General features: G+C 39.1%; 1 protein-coding gene across 3 annotated transcripts in view; it reads left to right on the top strand.

Annotated features, from left to right (window-relative positions):
* grik2 (glutamate receptor, ionotropic, kainate 2) overlaps window positions 1-21,955 on the top strand; it is a 272,974-nt gene that overhangs the window by 79,620 nt on the left and 171,399 nt on the right. For all 3 annotated transcript variants that reach the window (XM_076736799.1, XM_076736798.1, XM_076736800.1), the window contains exons 3-4: window positions 4,336-4,503; window positions 9,113-9,370. In XM_076736799.1, the coding sequence (XP_076592914.1) occupies window positions 4,336-4,503; window positions 9,113-9,370 (426 nt within the window). The remainder of the gene's footprint in view (window positions 1-4,335; window positions 4,504-9,112; window positions 9,371-21,955) is intronic.

Genomic DNA, 21,955 nt, shown 5'->3' with positions numbered 1-21,955 from the left:
CACACACACACACACACACTGCAGTACACACAAGAGTAAGTGACTGTTAAGCTTTTAAAGTTCTTATTTATGATACTGAGTGTATGCAGATAAACTCTTGAGTTGTTGTAGGTGGAGCTCTTTCCTTCCTGTGTTCAGCATGTCAGCTGTTGGTGCTAACAAACTGTCTTCTTTTTATTTTCAACAAACTGGAATTATATGGTATAAAAGGGAGGAAGTCTGGTTGGAACTGAAGTGCAACGAGCAAGCAGCAACCACATGGCGGCTGTGAGAAACCTGTCAGCCACGAAAACAAACTTCAAACATATTCTTTAAGTCTTAATATCTCCTCAGTGGACCAATTAGGAAAGTAAACCTAACAAACTAAGATTTTTTGTGGGTTTCATCAGTGACTTCTTATTTCCACATTTGTTTGTGATGAGTTTTGGGTCACGACATAGCAAAACTGGCATTAGCAAGACAACAGTGACATTTTCAAACAGAGACAGTGGGAATGTTTTGAACGTTTCAAAATATTTTTTTTTCCTTGTACATATTTTTTGGCCATTTTTGTGCCTTTATTGCATGTAGTATGGAGATGACAACAAAGGTCCCCACTTCGATTTGAAATGAGGATGCTGCAGTCCAATGCTGTCTCGACCACAAAGGCGCATGGGTGACCTTCAAAATGGGTTTTATGGAAATTATGTTTACTTACAAACACATGCGTTTTGTCACATGTGTTTTGTAACTAATGAAATTTCCCTGCAACAGTTTTTACGTCATGTATTCAAACGTTTTATACCACATTAGGTCCTAGAGAGGTGTTGGATGGTAGGCATACAAAGAGCAGGACTTTGACCCCAGGGTCTGGGGTTTGCATCACGAGTACCAAATGTGATAAGGCCTAGGCAACAAAAAACACTTTGTTTTAAGGTTAGTTTAGGGGAAAGCCTGTGGTTTCAGTTAAATGTTAAGCTTGCAGTCACGGTTGACCGTACCATTATTTAACAGACAGTCTTTCCCAAAATTAACCAAGTGCCTGAAGTGCCTACACGTGCTATAAAAATATTAATTTTGCTTTAGTTGATATGAGCATGAAAACAAATGAAATACGTTGACAGTAAGCATTTTACAGCTGCACATTTTGTGACTTGGCAAATACATTCATGAACAATGTTTCCTCATTATGTGGATTCAAAATGTAGTCTGAGCAGGAGATGGGGTCACTCTTTCATAGTTTATCCTCATTAGGGTTGTGGTAATGACAGAGCAGACCTTTTAGCAACTTTCTCCATATCTCTGTGCTAAAAGGCCATCTGGGAGCTGCAGTAAATCCAGTATTTTGTAATTATCTGGAATCTTTTTTTTTTTTTTTTTTTTACATCTACAATGTCTCATGAATCAGAGCAATGGTTTTCTTATTTTGCCTTTTTTGTCTTTGTAACACTTGTGAAACATTTATGAATGAGACCCATTGATTGAAAGAAGTCTCAGAGGTTGGTAGGTTAGAATATTTGGAGAGGGGTTTGAAATAAAATAATTTAGGATTTTAAAATGAATCCAAATCCTAAACCCAGAATCAGTCTCATTAAGATGAGAACAAGCAAAAATTGTCACATTGGAGTGGATTTTCTTTCTCTTTCCGATCCTCATCACATTTATGCTGGTTCATGTCCACATCCATAGAATATGTATTCACATTCTAACTTACTGACTTAAACAGTCACCTCTCTAACACCAGTTCACCTTTCTGCATTGATTTGTCTCCATATTTACAGGCTAAATTCCTCTCAATGGAACCACAGAGTTTCTCAGCAGGAAAACGGCATCTTCTCGTGTGTGAACGGAGCCATTCCAAATGTGCAGCTTTCCAATTATAGTACATCCCGCTTAACTGATTCTTATTAATTCTTTCAAACTCATTATGGCATGCAAAATAGGGCTTCCCTATGAGATGAATACTAATGAAAGAAGAAACTTCTCAACAGTGCTGCTGCTGTCAGGGGTCTTTCTGTTTAGTTGTTTGCTTTAAGGTAGAACACACAGACAAAATAAATGCCTGTGGAAAAGGAACATTTCTTAAGGGTTCAGTAGTGAAATCACTGTAAGGGAGCATTGATCAGAATCTGTGATAATCGCTGTTGACAGGAGGGACCTGCAATACTTGTGCAGTGGAGTGTATGGATTACGTCTAGACTTGAAGAGGGTCTAACACTAGAGTGCTTGTAGTTGGAGTAAATAAAGCTCCCCCTGACTGACACTGAGCCAGTAGTGCCAGGCCATAGGGCTAACCCAAACAAAACACTTCAATCTCTCACCATTGCTCTCCACTGCTCCCCAAGGGCTTGATTGATTGATTCGCCGGCCAATCAGAGTGCATTGATCTCAGAACCTGACCCCCCTCCCCACCCCCAAATCCCCAGGCCTCCTCTCTGTCCATTCATCTGCTGACTGTCAGAAGTATACACTGGAGGGCTGTAGCTGTGGAGACCTGCACTTTTAAACACACTTCCGCAGCTTGCTGAAGAAAAACGCTTTACAGTGCTTCATTTAGTCACTGAATCCTCCCTGGACCCAGTTACTTTTGCTATGAAGGAGCGCGTCGTTCATATGAGCCCTGTCTCGTAGATTCAGTTTCTGTACAACTAATTAGCAACGGTAAAAATATTTTGAAGGAAATGTAATGCCAACTGAATTATGTTTTGTATTAATATAATGAGGACATTTTGTCAGTTAATGTGCCTGGCAAGTCACAAAAATGTTGGCATTGAACATATGTTAACTGGCAACATGTTTACACCCTAACAAGAAATCTTGCAATGCAGTTTCTACCCGTAGTGATGACAGCTTTATTCAACTTTTTATGGTTATGTTTAGACTCTGAGAGCTCTCGGTTGAGATTAGGAAAGATAGTGGTCTTTTTTTAATACAGGAAAAGTCAACAGTAATCTCAGTCTGCCTAAACACGACCATGGTCGCAAACCCTGGATTCTGGTGCCACAGTCGTTCACTTTGTACACCCCTCATTCAACCCAACCACTGCGCTGCAACTCCAGCACGGTACATAAAATTTAGTGTTTCATTCACTCTTAATCATAATCCAGGCAGTGATTACGTTTTCCAGCATAACGTATTCATGAATGCAAATTAGTTGTATAGAGATGCAATTTCAAGCGGAGCGGGTGGTTCATAGACAGTACCATGATATTAAAAGCTTGATTAGTTACGTTCTTGAGCATATATGTTTTTTCCATTTTTATATTTCCTGCACAGACAGTCCTGGCAGTTGGAGTATTTTCATAGCTTGGGGTGGACATAAAACTCTCGGTTTAATAGTCAGCACATGGTTACTGACTAGATTAGAAAATAACAGCTTTTTTAACGAAAAGTGAGAGATAAAAATCAATATACATAAAAACATCAGGAGAGCAGTCTAGTACAACTCTCAAGCATTTTGGTAATGGTCAACTAATTGCAGAGAGAAATCTGTGCTTCTTCAAGCCATAACCCCCCATTCAAATCACATCACAGGCACTCCATAGAACTGTTACTTGTTAATTAAAAATCATGTATTTAATCTGCAAAATGTTTTCATAAAAGTAATGCTCAGACTATCCCATCAATAAGGGTCCTACACGCACTGACACTTATCTTGATACATTCATTTATGTGCATGTCTTTGTTGTGAGTTGGGACACACAGTTAAGAAACACAAATTTGGAAAAAACATTAATTCATTCAACGACTGTTTTGCAAATGTATAGTATACGACTGACATGAAATCATCCAAGTGTTAAAGTTTACTCTGATAACAATATGGCTTTGCCTAGTTTAATGAAAATGCCACAGTCCTCTGAATACATGGAGTGAAAACCAAGCAAACACAGCCTTGGGGTTCAAAAGGTTAAAACTTTGCTGGGTGTACTGGTAATGGCAATCTCAAGCTATAAACTAACAGAACCTGATTAAACATTTCACAGTTTAATCAGTTCATCCTGACTATCTGGGCACAGTCTGCTGTAGGGAACAATGTTCATAGTTGACGATTATGCCTTGATTTTTTTGGGGAATCCACTTCCTTTTTTGATGACAGCAATAAGAGGGTGTGGTTATTGACAACTTTTTCTTTCCTTTTCTGTCAAACTGATCATGAAAAGTTTTAAGGTGGAAGCCAATTTTTTTCTGAAGAAGCCAGTTTACTCAGATTGAGACCCCTCTATTGACTCTATTTATTAGGGTAACAGAAGGCTCTATGTAATCATGACCACAGCTGTTGTGAAAGCATCTTTTCCAATTATGATAATCAACTCTGATAAATTATTAATAACAGTTGTGTCTCTTTTTCTTTGACAGGGGGGATATTTGAGTCCATTGAAAGCGGCCCATCAGGTGCTGAAGAACTAGCCTTTAAATTTGCTTTAAACACAATCAACAGGAACAGAACCCTACTGCCAAACACAACACTCACCTACGACATCCAAAGGATAAACATCTATGACAGCTTTGAAGCCTCAAGGAAAGGTATTTATGCATTTATCATTGGAAATTCTGCCTCCGGTGTTGGCATGCTTTTGGTTGCTCTTTCTTAATGTATGTATATATATTTGTGTGAGTAACTGTGTGTATGGGCACATACACTATGGCATAACTGCTTTGCATTGTAAATGCGTTCCCTGTTTAAGGCTTGCAAGCTGCAGTGGCTTAAATTGTGACAATTATAATCAGGCGAGGGAGAAATGGCTGAGCACTTCAATTGTAAACAGAGAGAATTGATTGGTTCCAGGTAATGACTCAGCAGCAGTAATTCAAAGATCTGTTTGGCCCCTAGAGACAGCCAATAAAGTGCTATAATCTATCAGTTTTGTGTGTGCATCAGGCTGACATTTCAAGTCTCTTATCAATTACGGGCCATTATATCCTGTCTCGGTGATTTAGCCAACTCCCTTATATCATATAAGGTGATTAGAGTGCACAGTCCAGCTAATACAAAGAGTTGTACAATTGTTTATATGTGTTCTGAATGCAATTTTATGAAAGCAAACTCAAACTGATTCAGTCACACAGTTAGCTCCCACTCCAGCTATGTGTTGTGGAGATGTAATGTATGAGATGCACTATCTATCTATCTATCTATCTATCTATCTATCTATCTATCTATCTATCTATACAGTGCTTATATTTATTAGGCCGCCTGTCATAAAAACAAGGAAACATAAATATTTTAGAAATCTTTCAAAAAGTTGTTTAAAACTAAAAATGTTATTGTTATTTATTTGGCAAATAACAAACTGAAATGACTAAATAGTCCTTTTTCCACACATAATAACCAAAAAACGTAATATTTTGTATGGCCTCCTTTGGCCTTGGTAACAGCTTGCATTCTTGCTGGCATTGTTTTTATGTACTTTTCGACAGTCTCTTTTGTTATTGAGTTCCAAATAGTTTCTAGCTGTTCCCACAGACTTGCTTTAGATGAAACTTTTGTGCGATCAATCTTTGAATCTATTAAATCCCAAATTTGTTCAATAGGATTCAAATCCGGACTTTGACTTGGCCAGTCCATCAGTTCCAGTACTCCAGATTCCTTTTTCTTGGTCAAATAGTCTCTGCACAGCTTTGAAGTATGCTTGGGATCATTGTCTTGTTGGTATATGAACCCACAACCAATCAGATTCAGTCCAGAAGGGATTCCATGATGCACTGAGATAGTGTGGTAGACAGTCTTGTTCATGATACCGTCGATTTTCACTAATTTGCCCACGCTGTTTCCACAAATGGAACCCCATACCATAACGGAATCTCCACCATGTTTTGCTGTGGGTGCAATGCATCTGGCATCAAAATGTTCTCCAGCTTTTCTGCAGACATAAACACAACGATGCTGACCGAAGAGTTCAAACTTGGACTCTGGATGTTTGCGGGCCTCAATAATGGCTTCTTAGCAGCTATTTTTCCCTTTAAGCCTTTTTCTCTCTCGATGTTTTACCATGTGGAACAGGAAGGAATTTCAAAGTGAATTCACCTTTTTATACCCAAATTTGAGCCGGCTCACTGGGCCTCTCTGAGAAGTCAGAAATTAATCAAGCATAACATTCAACCACTAAAACTAATTTTTCTGTTCACGAATGCAAATAAACAACTATAATTTGACATATTGATCAAGAAATAATAATGTGCTTTACTTTTATTCATTTTTTTTTTTTTTGTAAATCAATGAATTTGAAAATTCATGGATAACAATAATAATTATATTTTAGAATTAAAAATATCATATATATATATATATATATATATATACACACACACACACACACACACACACACACACTTTCCTGTTCAGAGGATAAGGCTAGTGTTATTCTATAGTTTTGTGATTGCCAACAAATCCCAGGACAAAGCAAATGTGAAAGATTTCCTTACCCCGTCAGCCCTTACCCCACTGGTTTCTGCTGAAGATACGATCTTTAAAAATGGCTCACAAATGTAGAGTTTCATTTTTAAAATGTGGCTGTAATTTCCTAAAACAGCTTAGCCCTGTAGTTTCTAGCAAACATTTCTCAAACAGTGGGAAATAGTCCCTCCACTTTGTATAGCCTTTTCCTTCTAAGAGGTGTTGCTATTGGGTTCATCCCTCGAAGTATGCACAGTCATGACGATTTTCTTGCCTGCCAATGTACACTGTACAGTTGCCTGAGGTCCTCAGATACAGTATGTAACACCACTGACACCTCAGTTCTGCTCCCAAATTTCTTCGGCATGAAGAAGTCAAGTGAAGAACAGAGGTGAAGATGAGGAGATTCAGCAGCTCTGTAGCTGTGTGCTTGTGCACTGCTTGTGTACTTTCACCCCCACTGTGAGGCTTGCCTTGGTGCTTAGGATGCCGGGCTAGCTCTAACTCTGCAGGCTGTCTGTCCATGTATTCTGCAAGGATACACAACAGTGTGTGACACTTGATGGAAGCTGGGATGAAAGCAGCAGGGTCCTTCTTGAGGATGAGACAGACAAGACAGACTGACAAGCTAATCTCCAGCGGTGAGCTCCCAAATATCCTGGAAAGGGAACCAGATGGAAGGCATGAAGAATCACATCTGCAATCACATCTTTCCCACCCCCGTTCAGCTGCAGCAGCTCTCTCCTTGTCCGTGTCAGTCTGCCAGCCATATGCCGGCTGCCAAAGGACTTTCCAGGACTTGCTGAGCATCATGAGGTTCCATGATGACCAGGAGCTGCTGGCCGAACAGTCCCTGCTGTGACCCCTCTTAATAGACCTCCAGACCTTCAGGTTCTAGCCTGGAAAACTGAAAGCGGCAGTTTCCAGGCATGAGCCTTTTACCAGAGTAGCACCAAGATGCTCGCTCCAGGGAGAGATGCCCAGCGGCACTGCTACAGTATCCTACACCAGTTGCTGCAGCTGACCGCATTTTCATGAGTAATAAATCCTTGCTTAAAATACGTATTGCTTACCAAAAAGAATTATCACCAACCTCCCACCTATCAGGATGAGTTAGTCATGATATCTCAGCACAAATGCTGATACTGATGGATGTTGCCTGCACCATGGCCATCACCAGCCCTATCGAGACAGTCTTGTCCCATACACAATGAGGAACAAAGAATTGTTTCGCACAGCAGCGAAGAAGGCTATGAGCTCGCTGCAAATTATGTCAACTAATGCTCACTGATGTGCTTGTACCTGCTTACAGAGCACTGGAAAAGATCTTGTCATCCTGGACAGAGATATCAGCCCTGACAGCAGAATTGGTGGAACTTCTGGAACACTCTCTTGGGTTCCTCCAGGGATTCCTGTTATTTTCTCACCAAAAAAAAAAAAAAAAAAAATGGCAGGATGAGACTGATTCTGGATCTGTCTCTATTCAACTGATACATTACTAAGCCTGTCTTCATACTGACAATCAGAGATGTGCTAGAATGTGTGCATCTCAGACATTGGTTCACTTCCAACCTGAGAGATGCATATTTCCACATCCCTGTCATTCCCAGATTCAAAGAATTCCTGCGATTCTCCAAGGAGTACAATACCAGTACAACCGACTACCATTTGACTATACTGGAGCCATTACACAGAAAGGGATCAAGGTTTTGTTCTACTAAGACAACCTAATCCTTATGGCCCCCTCCAAGGAGAAAGCTGGATTCCACACAGTGGAAGTCATACAGCGTCTGCAAACACTGGGTTTCGCCATAATCTGGAAAAAGAGCTTTCTGCTTCCAACCCAGTTGTTAATTTACCTGGATGTGCACGTGAAAGCTGTCCTGGGATGGATGTGCTTAAATCTGCTGTCATGCATTGTGCCACAGGGAGACTGACGACACTGTCACTGATGCGTCTGGTGGGTATGATGTCAGCGAGCCATGTGATTGCAACCTTAGGGCACCTACACTTGAGAAAAATCCAGAGGTGGTCTGACCGCCTATGCCTTGACTTGGTTTGGCACAAGAGGAGAATGTTGACCACCCCCCTCTCTCTGCAGTCAAACCTGACATACTGGAAAACCCCTCATGTTTTGTTGAAGGTGGTTCCGCTCAGGAGAGCAGCGTCATGCATATTGGTATATATGGATTCATGGGGTAGGGATGCATTCACCAAGGAAAAGCCCACATGGAATATTCATTTTCATTAGCCATGTAAAAAGCTCGGTCTGAAATATTTTGTGCACGTAAACCTTGTCAGACTTGCTCATACGAGGTAAGAACCATCTTATCTTAACAACCTTAACCAACTAATCAACAGAACAAATGACAATCTGTGACCGTAACAGTGCTCTAGTGAGTATTTTGGGCAGATGGACATTGTTTGAGTCAAAACAGACTACAGTGCATGTGTTCATGGTAATGATGGAATCTGTGTTGGTCTAACTCTGCTCATGGGATTTGCTGGCAAGAAGAAAAATAAAGAATATCATCATATTTATAAGGTTAAAGTATGAACATATAGATAAAGATTCAAAAAAACGAAGCATCAATTAACACATGCTGACATAATTCACAGAAACCTTGTTTACATAAGCTGTTTTCTCCTATAGTTTCTGAACTGTGTAAGAAGTGAATGGTCATTCATGATGAACATGTATAGGAGAGAGCTCACTCTTCAAATATTTCCCCTCTCTAGCTTGTGACCAGCTTTCTCTGGGAGTGGCGGCCATCTTTGGTCCCTCTCACAGTTCCTCTGCCAATGCGGTCCAGTCCATTTGCAATGCTCTGGGGGTGCCACACATCCAGACCAAGTGGAAGCACCAGGTATCGGACAACAGAGATGTCTTCTATGTTAGCCTCTATCCAGACTTCTCATCCCTCAGCCGGGCCATCCTGGACCTGGTCCACTTCTTCAAGTGGAAGACAGTCACTGTCGTTTATGATGACAGCACTGGTAAGACCTGCTTCTATTGTTTTGCTTCTCCTTTTGTTTAATTCCAGCTGTCCACTCTTAACTTGTTTTACCTGTCTAATTTATATTCCTGGGCCATTTTTATTTTGCATACATTGGGATGTTTTGCATACTTTATTTTTTATTGTTTTGCTAACTTGAGTTTACACACACTTAGTTATATCCTACATTTTCACATGTATTTATTGATTTATTTACTGTTTGATCTTTTTGTTAAATACTATTCCTATATTCTGTTGTAACAACAATGTATCTTGAGAAAACAAAGCAAATGGAGAAAATACCTTCACCAATTTTAAACATGATGCTTTCCTTGCACGTAGAAACAAAACACCAGGACAAAAATAATCTATGCTGGATTGCAACAAGAACAAGTCCTCATGCATCACTAAAAAGTTTAAGCGTTTACCCAGAAGATCTCTTCTTTACCAGTTTTGTGCCCACACCCCTTGAGTCAACTTGTATAAGGAGGTGGAGCAACCCATAAATGGTGCCAAATGCCAAACCATTGTTCATGTGGAGCCTGTAGAGATTCAAGGTCAGCAGTAAGAGAACCTCATTCAAAGTCACATTAATTCAAAATTAATAAAAGCTGTAATCCAGGATTAATCATTAGCAGCACTGCTATTTGTCAGCTGTGTTTCCTATAATGACATGCACGTCCATTTTTCAATTTATTGATATAGTGCGCAATCACGACAAATGTTTTCTCATGACACTTTTGACATAGAGCAAGTCTAGACCATACCATTGAATGTTCAGAGACCCAACAATTCCCCCATGAGCAAGCAGTATGAGCAAGCACTTGGTGATGGCAATGAGGAAAAGCTTCCTTTAAACAGGAAGAAACCTCAAGCAGAACCAGAGACTGGGTCAGTGGCCCTCTGCCTTGACCAGCTGGGTTTAGAGAGGTAGAAAGAGAGAGAGAGACGGTAAGAGAAAGACATGCATGGCAATGACAGTAATAATAAGAATAGCTATAATAGAAATATAATTTGCAATAGAGGGGTATATGAAATAATACATACATATACTTTCATATATTCATATATGAAAGTATATGTACATAGTAAAAATAATATGTATATAATAACAATAATGAAAATATGACTAATAAAATACCAGTAGCAGTCACAGGGTCACAGCAGTTGGTGCAGCCATGAGCCATGGGAATCTTTGAGGCAAGGAAGCACATTAATGGGACATGAATACGTACAGATAGAGAGGGAGAGCCTAGTCTTAAATGTAGAAAGGGCGTCTGCCCCACAGGCCAAGACTGGAAGATGGTTCCAAAGGAGAGAAGTTTGATCGCTGAAGGTTCGAGCCCCCATTCTACTTTTGGAGACTTTAAGGACTACAAATAAGCCTGCAATCTGGGAGAGCAGTGTTCTAGTGGGGTTACAGAGTACTGTGAGCTCTTTCAGATATGATGGTGCCTGACCATTAAGGGATTTGTAAGTAAGTTTTGTAAGTTTTTTGCATTTTTTTAGACAGGATGTGGCTGATTTTTGCAATCTTAAGTAGGTAAAAGAAGGAAGTCCTTGAAATTAGTTTTGTGTGATAGTTAAAGGACACATCCTGATCAAAGAAAACTTCCAGATTCAATGCCATCCAGGGTTGCGATGTATATCATTAGATATTGAGTTTCTAGTGTTGAGGGACAAGTACTGAATTTGCAGGTCACACAAATCTTAAATTTAGTAAACTGATTGGTTTCATCTGGCTTCATTGATAAACATAACTGGGTATAATGTGCAATTTTGTTTTAGAAAATGTATGGAATGTTTCCTGATATTGCGTCGACCCAAACACAGAACCTTGTGGAACTCCATAAATAACTTTGGTGTGCATGGATGAATCATCATAAATACGTACAACTGGAATCAAACTGATTACAAGGATTTAAACCAGCTTATTTCAGTTCCTGTAATGTCAATTAAGTGTTCCAGGTTCTGTAATAGGATGTGATTGTCAGTGGTGTCAAATGCAGCACTAACATCTAACAAGTACAGAAATTAATCCTTTGTCTGATGTAATTAGAAAGTAACTTTGACCAGTGCTGTCTCTGTACTATGATGCACTCAGAATCCTGACTGAAAATCCTCAGATAAACTATTTGTATGTAGAAAGTCACACAACTGATTGGCGACTGCTTTCTCAAGGCTATGAGAAAGGGGAGGTTACATATAAGTCTATAGTTGGCTAAAACCCTAAAAATCAACAACCCAAAGGTTTAATTACAGTTATTGGTCTGTAACATAGCCTGTGGACAGGCAGTTTGATCACATCTAGTTAAGAAGTGTCAGTTAAGGTTAAAACTTATTTAAGCATCGTAGTTGGGATGAGCTCTAAGAGAGAGGTTGATGGTTTACATGAAGGAATCATTGAAGTTAGTTGGTGAAGGTCGATGGGAGAAAAGCAGTCTAAATATATATCAGATTAAACAGCTGCTTCTAAGGTTCCAATGTAAAATCATACCAGTTGAGGGAAGGAGGTGATGAGTTTTGTCTCTAATAATTAGAATGTTATCATTAAAGAAGCTCATGAAGTTGTTATTACTGAAGGCTGTACAATGCATGGCAAGGCAATACATGGCTCAATGGAGTTATGACTGTCAGCCTGGCTACAGTGCAAAAAAGAAACCTTATTATATTATTTATAAACCTTATTCTTATTTCCGTCTATTACCAATGAGTAATACCAGCCCTGTCATTCCTATACATCCATTAACATGAAATTGGTGAACACTGTATGTTTCTTCCATGTACTTGTGTCTTCTTAGAATTTAGTATTTTCTCACGATAAAAAATAGATTAAATTAAAATAAACATTTTATGTATAACCAAAAGTACTGTGTGAAAAGCAGACTGAGGTTTTTGCCCAGGTACAGCTGAGGGTTGTAATAATTTGTAGATGTTGCATAATTCATGGAAGTCAGAGAGTTTGTGAATCTGCAAAAGACATGCCTTCCTTGTTACGCGGGGAAGCAGCCTTTGTTCAGACCTTGCTATTATTGCAGTCCAGGTCACCAGGCGACAAATAAACCAGCAGGCTGGGTACATGTACCATATGCCAGGGGTCAGGGTGTGCCAGCCTGAAGACAGGCTGCCAGGCTTCCCAGAGCTCCATCCAACAAACACAGTGGGACTAGTTTGCCCTGGATCATAGTAATGCAGTGTGTGTTCACTGTGTTTAGCATTCAGGCCAGCCAAACTCTGCTTTTTGGAGTCATATGCTAATTGCATGTGCTAGATTATGAACAAGTCAAATTATCAAAACAAACTGCAAATAACAATGCAAAATATTGTAGTTCATGAACTCATTAATTTTCTTTATGCAGTTTTTTTCTGAGTGTCATCACAGGCTGGAGACTAGTAGGATACAGCATGAACTGAGTCTAAAAGAGGTCTCCAGTCCATCACAGGGCTAGGACACATGGGCAGATTTTAATAATACAGTATCAATAATACAGTTTTTGTTACATGTATTTGCATTCTGGAACTGACTCCTTTCATAGTTGTTTTCTTTTGTCACTAGCAGCATCGGCCTTTTCCCATGGAGTGAGTTCAGGAGCCTATTCATGAGTATGGAATTCAGTTTAATGTTGCATTTCTGACAGAGAAGCTGCAGAAGCTTCTCTGTTTGCTGCTCCCAGGGGTCAATACATGAACTGTGAGACCCATATCGTTAAACCGTACTTGTTCTTACTAAAATCACGTGTCACAATATCACCCTGGAAATGGCCCTGCACACCTAGACGGGGGTTATCAATTATTCTGTTTGTTTAGGCCTCTGCTCAAATTGAAGTTGGGTAGAGCTATGCTGAAATTACAATTCACCAAACTTCTTGAACCGAAAAGAATGAGAGGTGTAATGTGGACTCAAGTGACATTGTCATGCCTTACTAAGACACTTGAATAGAACAAAGCTATTGTTAGTGTTATATACTGGCATACATCCAGCTATGGAAGCTGTGTAAACATGTGAATTTGTAAAAATTACACTGTAACCCCAATTCTTAATTCCTAACCCTAACCCCTAATCTGAGATATTATATATATATTTCATGAGCATAAAAACAATGGTGGTCTTTCAATTATTCAATATCTGGAGAAAGTGGCTGTGTGTGTGTTTGCATGTGTGTGTATGCGTGTGCATGTGTGTGGTGGTACCAGTCTTTGCCCTGCCGGTCTTGTAGGCAGCTTTAGGGAGGAATTGATTGTTGCTGATCCCACCACCTCTGTTAATTAAGTTGTAAAGTGGACATAGCTGGTTCACTATGGGGTTAATAGTGGCTTGATTTTCTGTCTTGGTGATGGGAAATGAGATCGTGGCTTGACCTGCAAACAGCTTCACCTTCTTATTGTCACCGTTTACACAGGTGACCTGATAGCGAGGACAGATAATGTTGATGGTGAACACTCAGGGCAAACTGAAATCAGATGTGATTGGGGTCCTTGAAGAGGTTCAGCCAGGATTCCATTTCATTTGAATCTTTTCTTGACTTGTTTCAGTATGAGAAGCACATTGCTTGATGTACTGAGCAAAGTCGGTGCAGGAGAACATTTAATATTATCATATAATTCTCATGGGCTCTTCCCATGATGCCCCACTGGCTGTTCTAAACTGTGTCTGCTTTTTGTGAATGGGATATAAAAGGGGTAGGAAACAACCTCTCTCTTTGTGCTGTTTCTCCACCAAGCGGGTAGCAAACAAGCAAATCAATAACCATAATGGGACTCCTCTAACGGCTCAACTTTATAATGGCAAAACTGAGATGGCAGCAGCATGTGTTATAGCTCTCCCAACCAGCCATAACATCCATACAACTACCTGGAACACTGCTGCCCCTACTACTGCTGCTGCTGCAAAGTTTGATTAGGCCATAAGGGAGAACAGGCTACAATACAATAAAACACTGGCTCGGAAAGAGCTGCTTCTTTCTGGTGTTCACAGTGTGTAGTCCATACATACCTCCATTCGTCACTAACCAAACAATATAGTCTTTGGTGATGGCAACCATGGCTGCTGCTGCTGTGTTTCAGATTAGATAATGTTTCAATTTGCCATAAAAAAAAACTCTTTTTTTTAACAAAAAAAGAAAAACTGACCTCTACCTCTGACACAACATATAAACAAAAGTATTTTATATTTTATATTACAGTATAGCTGCGTCGATTAGAAATGTATTGAACATATTGAAAACGAATTTTGAATTTGAACATTTTTTCATCATTACTGAATATTTGTTAGACTAAATGTTTTATCGCTTCATCAAGAAAATAATCCTCAGATTATTCAATAATGAAAATAAGTTACATTTATTTATTTATGACTTCCAAATAACTCATCCAAGGTATTTAAGAAAGAACTATGACATCACAAATGACAAATTACACTCATGAATACCTTCATTTCAATGACAAATGAAACAGGAGCATGCTAAAATGTTGCTGTTCTAAGAGCCTTAATTTTCATTGACTTTCCCCAAGAAATCATGAATGTACTTTGTAAATATCAACCTGCCTGTTCGATGTGAGATATCTTGACTGCAAAGCTGACATTTCATCGTGAGAGCAGCACTAAAGGAAAGACCCTGAAATGGTCTCTAATAGAAATGATTCATCTTCTAGGTAGCATGATTGTGTTAACTAAATTTAATGGTGATCTGCTCATTTCTAGTGTAAGTGGAAAATCCTTGGCCTGGTGGTCATGCTAGTAGAAAGTTCAGGTTTTAATAAGATCTTTAGGAACCATCACCTTGAGACCATGAATAGCCATAGCACAGGCCAGGAGCAGATATTATATTTCACTCATGATCAAAGTGCTGGATGAACAGAAAAATTTGGCTCCACTGCTAGCAGTGCAAAAACATCTGACTTAATATGAGCCTAGTCAAACCCTTTTCTCATAATAACCTGGTTTGTATGGCAGCAGCATCCCGAGGCCATGCCTAAGGTGGAAGACAGAGATGCTGTATTAACCCAAGCAAATCACCTCTCCATTCACTGTGACTCAGCTCAAAATCATTTTACATTTTTCAGCACTATTTTACTTGTCTCAGTCAGCCTTGGGAACTTCTTGTGAAGCTCTGACAGCAAAAGAAAATAGTTGTGATGGTACGTGAAACGCTATTTTCGTTGCATGCTTCCCTCAATTAAATGATAACTTACGGAGTAACAAATCCATGTCCTGCTTTTTTCTGGATGTGGTGGGGGCTATGGTGCTTGAGGAAAGGTCAGCTTGACAGCATGTGCACTACAAGTAATATGGATGACTGCATGGTGTAATTCCAAAGTGCTCATTTGAGAGAGGCATGGAAATGATTAACAGCCATGTCTGACAAGCTGAGTTGGTATTTAGAGGGCCCACCCTCATGTCTGATCTTTGTGAAACCCTGGTGGATGTTAATGGAAATTTAAAGGCCCATCCCAAGGACTAATGCAGGTAATTGTAAAAGTAGTAGTGGCAAAGGTAGTAATCTTACCAGTAACAGTAGTGGCAGTTACTCTCTAATGCGCATACAACAAGATACTAAGAGTAGGGAATCCAGGGGAAAATATGCCTAAAACTAATTTAGCCCATGGGTAAGTATTCAGATTATCATAGATCAGATGACACCACAAACAATTAGCTCAAGTGCACTTATTTTATTTTTTTAATAATACCAATGCAAATGAGTACACATACATACAGCAGCATAATAACAATCTGAGCTGCCAACAGCACATTACCTGCAAGCATGCAGAAGTCATAGATACCAATAACCACACAGCAGTTAGGTGGACCCAAGAAATAGCCAATAAGAACCTGTGCTAAGCAAAAAATATGTGATGTCACTAACAATGAAGGAAAGCATAACAGCATATACTTATCTTAAAACCCATCTTAAGGACAAGTCAAAGTGAAGTAGAAGTTTAATTACTAACTAGAAGTAATACTTCTATTATAAAGATATATCAACCGGACCAAGGCAGTTCTTGATAAAATATAATTAAATTTACGTGTAAAAATTGGGAATAAAAGCCTGTCTCTAATATAAACCTGTTTGGCCTGTTTGCAGTTAAGCTAAATAAAGGCCTCTGTGACTATTTACGAATTTAGGATATACTCTGTCTGCAGCATATAAAGCCAAAGGTACGATATATATTCTACCAGTGAGAGTCCTCTCAGTGTACTTCAGAGTGAGTCCCAGGACCCCTCCAGTAATCTGTTTCAATTTGATGTGTGTGTGTCTCCACACCAGCAGCCCCAGTCCCATCATACGCTCGACTACCACTCAATAGCTGTTTAGAGAAGGGCTCACTGACTCTTGACAATTCACCATGCTAATCCCACTTTTGCTGTGGTGGAATGCTAATGGTAGCTTCACTGTTTTCCATGCTCTGATCCCATATTATTGTCTTATGTTTTGTTATTTTGAGTGAGTGGAAAATTGGATGGTATTGTAAAATCAGCTTATTTTTCAGCTGTTTCTCATTAGAACTGTGTTTGATCACTAACTGAACTGAACTGAACTGAAAATTATACAAGCATCAAACAAAAGTGCATCAAGCAATGTAAAACTAAAAATTGAGCTAAATTAGCGACCAAATAATTGCAAAAACATTTATTGGTTTCTGGTACACACATGAATAATTACATCTCAACAACGAATGAAGCAAACTAATTACAGAAGAGGTCCAACAGAAACACCACACATTATACTTAGGCAATCAAACCCAAACTGGAATTGTATGCTGTATATAGATGCATGGAAGGACAGATAGAGTGATTTGATGAATTTGCACAAGCTTTGAAATTAATGACTTGAGTAACAACGGTAATTTGATCAAAAATAAAGCATTTTTAAGTTATGTTATCATGTCACTGCCTTCTATCACTGACTGTTTGTTATTGAACAAGCTCCCATTCATCATTCAACGTGAACCTGAAATTTGCAGTTGAAAGTTGAACAAAATGAATTTTAATTGTGAAATACCATGTGAACTTAATAAAAATATAGATACATTGCCATATGATACATTCAAGTATATCTTAAGTGAATGTCTGTAGCACTACACTAGTAAATCCTCAGTTGACAAAGACATTTGTCTGTTATTGCCGTTGTTGGTTTTGTGAAGCCAGCTGCAGTATCACAAAGACCCTTTACTGTCCCCTGTTGTCAGCAGAGAAAAATGTATCTCAAATCTTAAGTCTTTCATTTGAACTGAGGATTACATATTTTTCTGTGAGTTGAGAAAAATTCTGTGCACTCAGGTTCATGAAGCCCTGTTAATCCTGTTGTATAATATGAGCTTTTTTCTTCATAGGCTGATTCCCCCAGAGATGGAGAATATTGTTCTTATATCTGTCTTCATTTTGCCTTTTAGCTGCATTTTGGTGTTGATGTTGACCATGCACTAATGAAAACAACATCTGCATGGAGTGATGACAAGGTGTGAAGACAACACACATCGTGCCAGATGCCAAGCTAACGGAGATGAGTTAATGTGGGCTCTCTGAGCTTCAAGCACTCATGTAGATATCTAGGCCAGGATTTTATACAGTATGCAGGGGTGCTGTAGCGTGAGGAATAGTAGAGATAACTGTGCGCCCTTCCCTTACTTCAAAAAAATAAAAGTAAAAAATACATAAAATAATAAAGCAGCCTGGCAAAAAACAACGTCATATACTCCACAAAAAACACGTTTAAAATGCGATTCATCTGAAATTTGTCTAAATTACAGACAAACGGCTATATTCACACCACCTCATAGTGGAAAAAAAAATTCTATCTGTCTTCCTGGGCTATCACATCTCATCATGCCCTTCCCTCTGCTTACAAGGAGACCAACAATTGACTTGAACAATTCAAATTCAAACTATCATTCAAATATCATTCAAATTATTATTATTATTATAAAAACTGATAAACATACATGCACAACTTCCTAAAACCTCCTAAAATAGACTCATTATTTTTGTCACTTACTTTTCATATTTGTCATTAATCAGCATTAAATTAGAAAATTACCACATTTCTCGCTCATATTCTAACTCACATCTTTTATATTCTTTTTTATGTAGTCACCCCTTCATACACTTACCTTTTTTCTATTCGTGTCATTATTTCTTAATTGTTTGCTTGTTTATTTCTCCCCTCCAAAATACTCCACCACTACCATAATATTACTACGTTACATAAGCACTGCTGGGGCCATGCTCTGCTCTGTCCCCGGCAGCTGGAGAGCCATTCAGGGCACTCTGACGTCTGTCTCTGGAGAAGGAAGGTTGCGTCAACTTTTACCTCAGTTCCTCATCTTTCCACATGCAAATAAATTTACTGTCAATCCCAGATAAACTGGCCCCCTCCTTAGAGTCTGGGATCAGTTTTATAAGGGATCAAGCCCACAATGGGCCAGTCCCAAAGCTGGACAAATCAGTCAAAATAAAAAAAGACACAAATCTCCTTAAAAGATGACATTAGATAAAATAAAATAATGTGATCACAAAACGACCATGAAAAACATGGTTACTGCAGTGCAAAACAAATGTCATATCAGTACTAACAAATGAAACAGTAACCTATGTTGATCAGTGAAAGAAACTTGAACTTATTTTGTAGCAGAAGAAGAACTCTTTATACCCACTGCACCATGTGGCCAGAGTAGATATGTGAAGAGTACCTAGTTCAGGGAACGGACTCTTTTCAGCACAAATGATTTAGAGCTGGGAGAACTGTGGTGTAGCTAATAACAAAGACAATTTTTGCTGTTGTGCCTGGCCCACATTTACAGCTGGAGGTTTATTTATAGCGAGGGACCAGCAGCATGCATGTTCTGCCTCCACATTCCTGAACAACTGTTAGAACCTTTGACCGCAGGCCTGCTTTAATCTTCCTCCAACATGTTCCACGCATTTAATTGAACATAAATAAGCCAGCCGATGTGGTGAGGGTCACATTAACCTTGACCCCGGGAGTCTGCAGCTCAGTGACTCATCAGCCATTACTCCCATCATGCAGCGCTGCAGATCGGCCGTCTGGGGGAATCAGTTTAATGTCTACACGGCCGATGATGATTGAACAGCCCAGTAAAAGGAACTCTTCTTCCTTGTCGCCTGCGATGCACTCGAAGAGAAGTTGGGAAGGGAACGCTTGAGGGGCCATTCCCTCACAAGGATATTTATCATAGGCAGGCTGATCTGCTTTATGCTCAGGAGACTCCCAGACAGCCCCCTAATAAACGCTTAGCGAGGATGAAATATTCATGCAGAGTTAAATATGGATCCTAGAGCAGTCGCCACGCATTAAACACCGTCAATACTGATCAGCGCCGACACCCCTCTTTTCTCCCATTCCAGAATGCTTTCCCACTAGATTCCTTGTGGGCTGAACCTGTAGTTTTTGGAAACGTATGAAGGAGGATTCAGCCATGCATAATGTGAGGAGAGACGTCTTAGGAGTGGAAGGGAGAGCTAGACAGTTGCTCTGACATGTGTTTATGATGAGCGAATGCAGTAGTCAGATGTGTCTAGCTGCTTTTATCGATGTTAACTAACTAACCGTGAAACAGAGATTGCTGCTCCAGCAGTGGAAGCTGTTTTTCTCCAAAGATGGTTCATGCAACATCGAGTGTTCAAATGAGATTGGACTGAAATAGAACATAACATGCAAACACAGACTCTTTTGCTCTCTCATACACATGTATGTATGCAAATTAAGTCAGGTAAAATTCAGCCCATCATTCTACTTCCCACCAAGTGGCAACCATATTGGAGGACCTCTAGTCAGTACTCATGCTACTTGGGCACATCACGAATTTGTCAGACATGGTGGCTACCCGAGTGAAATCATGGAAGTGGCTAAACGGATCAGCATGGGTCCATCTGTCCATGTGTCTGTCCATCTGTCATGTACAGTAGATCAGATGCCACTGACTGGATTTTGTTCAAGATTTAGGGAAGAACCGTACCAGAGGTTTGTTCAAAATTCTCTAAATTGCAGTCATTGAAGTCTAAACTGAATTCTGCTATTTTTTTCGAGACTGTAGTCATCAGATTAATCGAGTTGAGTTCACATCTCTGGTCCTTTAGAAGTGAGGGATGTGCTTATGGAGCACAAATGGATGCCATAAATGACGGATGTGAAGAAAGCATCTTAGTGTGTCAGTTGACATAGCCAAGAGTCAAATAAGAACATGTTTTTCCAACAGGACTGTAGCGAACCATTAGTTGAAATAATTTGTATAACTAAAATAATCATCATCAACTATGAAATAACAACCAGCATTCAGACCTTAATGTAGGGAGATCACACTTAGAGCAAAGGTAACTGCACATGTTTTTGCTCTTTTGTTCTCTTTCTTTTTTGCTACTGTGTTTTCACATTTCTGTTTGTGCGCAGATTTAAAAAAATAGGATGTAGTGTAAAATAGTGAGCTAGTGAGAACATATTTAGTGTAGTGGTTTTGGTGTTCATTGACAAATTATGTCATCCTGCTGATATGGGCGTCAGATGAGAAAAAACTTCTACGTGTAATTCTAAAGAGCATGGACAAACAATGTATTGTATCATTAAATTGGAGGACGTGTTTGAGCGAGCGATACTTAAACTGTTTAGTGCGACAAATGTAATCTTTCTGTTACACCACTAAAAAGCCATGCTTTGCGATAACTTAATCTTTTCCTTTTGTAAGCAGTGCTTGATATAAATTGAAACCAACGTAGCACTTAAAGTTCTATTCACTCATGATTTTTATGGTTCACTTCATCAAATTAAATGAACTAATTTAATAGAACCAAGAAAATTCTATAATGACAATCACAACTTACTGTAAACACAAGGTGTAAAATATAATTACGATGGGAAGCGGAGCAAACCACTCTGATGCATATGGGGGGTTTGCAGTCTTTCAAAGATGAAAAAAAACCCAAATTATTTGGGGTGTTTGGGCCTATACATAGCACAAGTGCTTTCAATGCATATGATTGTATTATTAAAAATTATTTCTAATGATATATTTTGGGCGGAAGTTCTGTTTGGTTTTTGGTCTGAAACCCAAAGTCCATCTGCTGATGGACACACAGCAACTGGTACTTTTAATTAAGGGATTTTTTTTTTTTTTTTTTTTTTTTTTTTAATTACACATCAATTTTAAATTTGTGTGGGGAAAAAAAACCCCTAATGTTTAATGTTAATACACTGGTAAGTGGAGTGAAACTAACTTAAGTCAGTCAGTTAACTTAAGTCATGGGTTAAACATTTTTATCCTTAAGGGCCAAGTTGTAGCAGAATTTCACCACAAGGTGTGGGCTGCAATTAAGCCAACCTCAACTAACGTCATTTCTAATTAGCAAGCACATTCCTGGCACTGAAATACAAGACAGAAAAATGGTTTACACAAGAGAAAAATATTTACTTACCATACCAAATCAGTGCCAAGAACAAGAATCACAATAATGCTGCTGATGGTGACTGCTGTAGAGCTAACATCCAGCTGCACCTGGACTTACTCAGACAGCAACAACATTACAGAAATTAATGTTAAGTCATGTAGGACTGATCTGAATACTTAGATGCCATGT

The sequence above is a fragment of the Chaetodon auriga genome, chromosome 8 (assembly GCF_051107435.1).
Source record: "Chaetodon auriga isolate fChaAug3 chromosome 8, fChaAug3.hap1, whole genome shotgun sequence".
Taxonomy (NCBI): domain Eukaryota; kingdom Metazoa; phylum Chordata; class Actinopteri; order Chaetodontiformes; family Chaetodontidae; genus Chaetodon; species Chaetodon auriga.
This window is presented reverse-complemented; position numbering and strand designations above follow the sequence as displayed.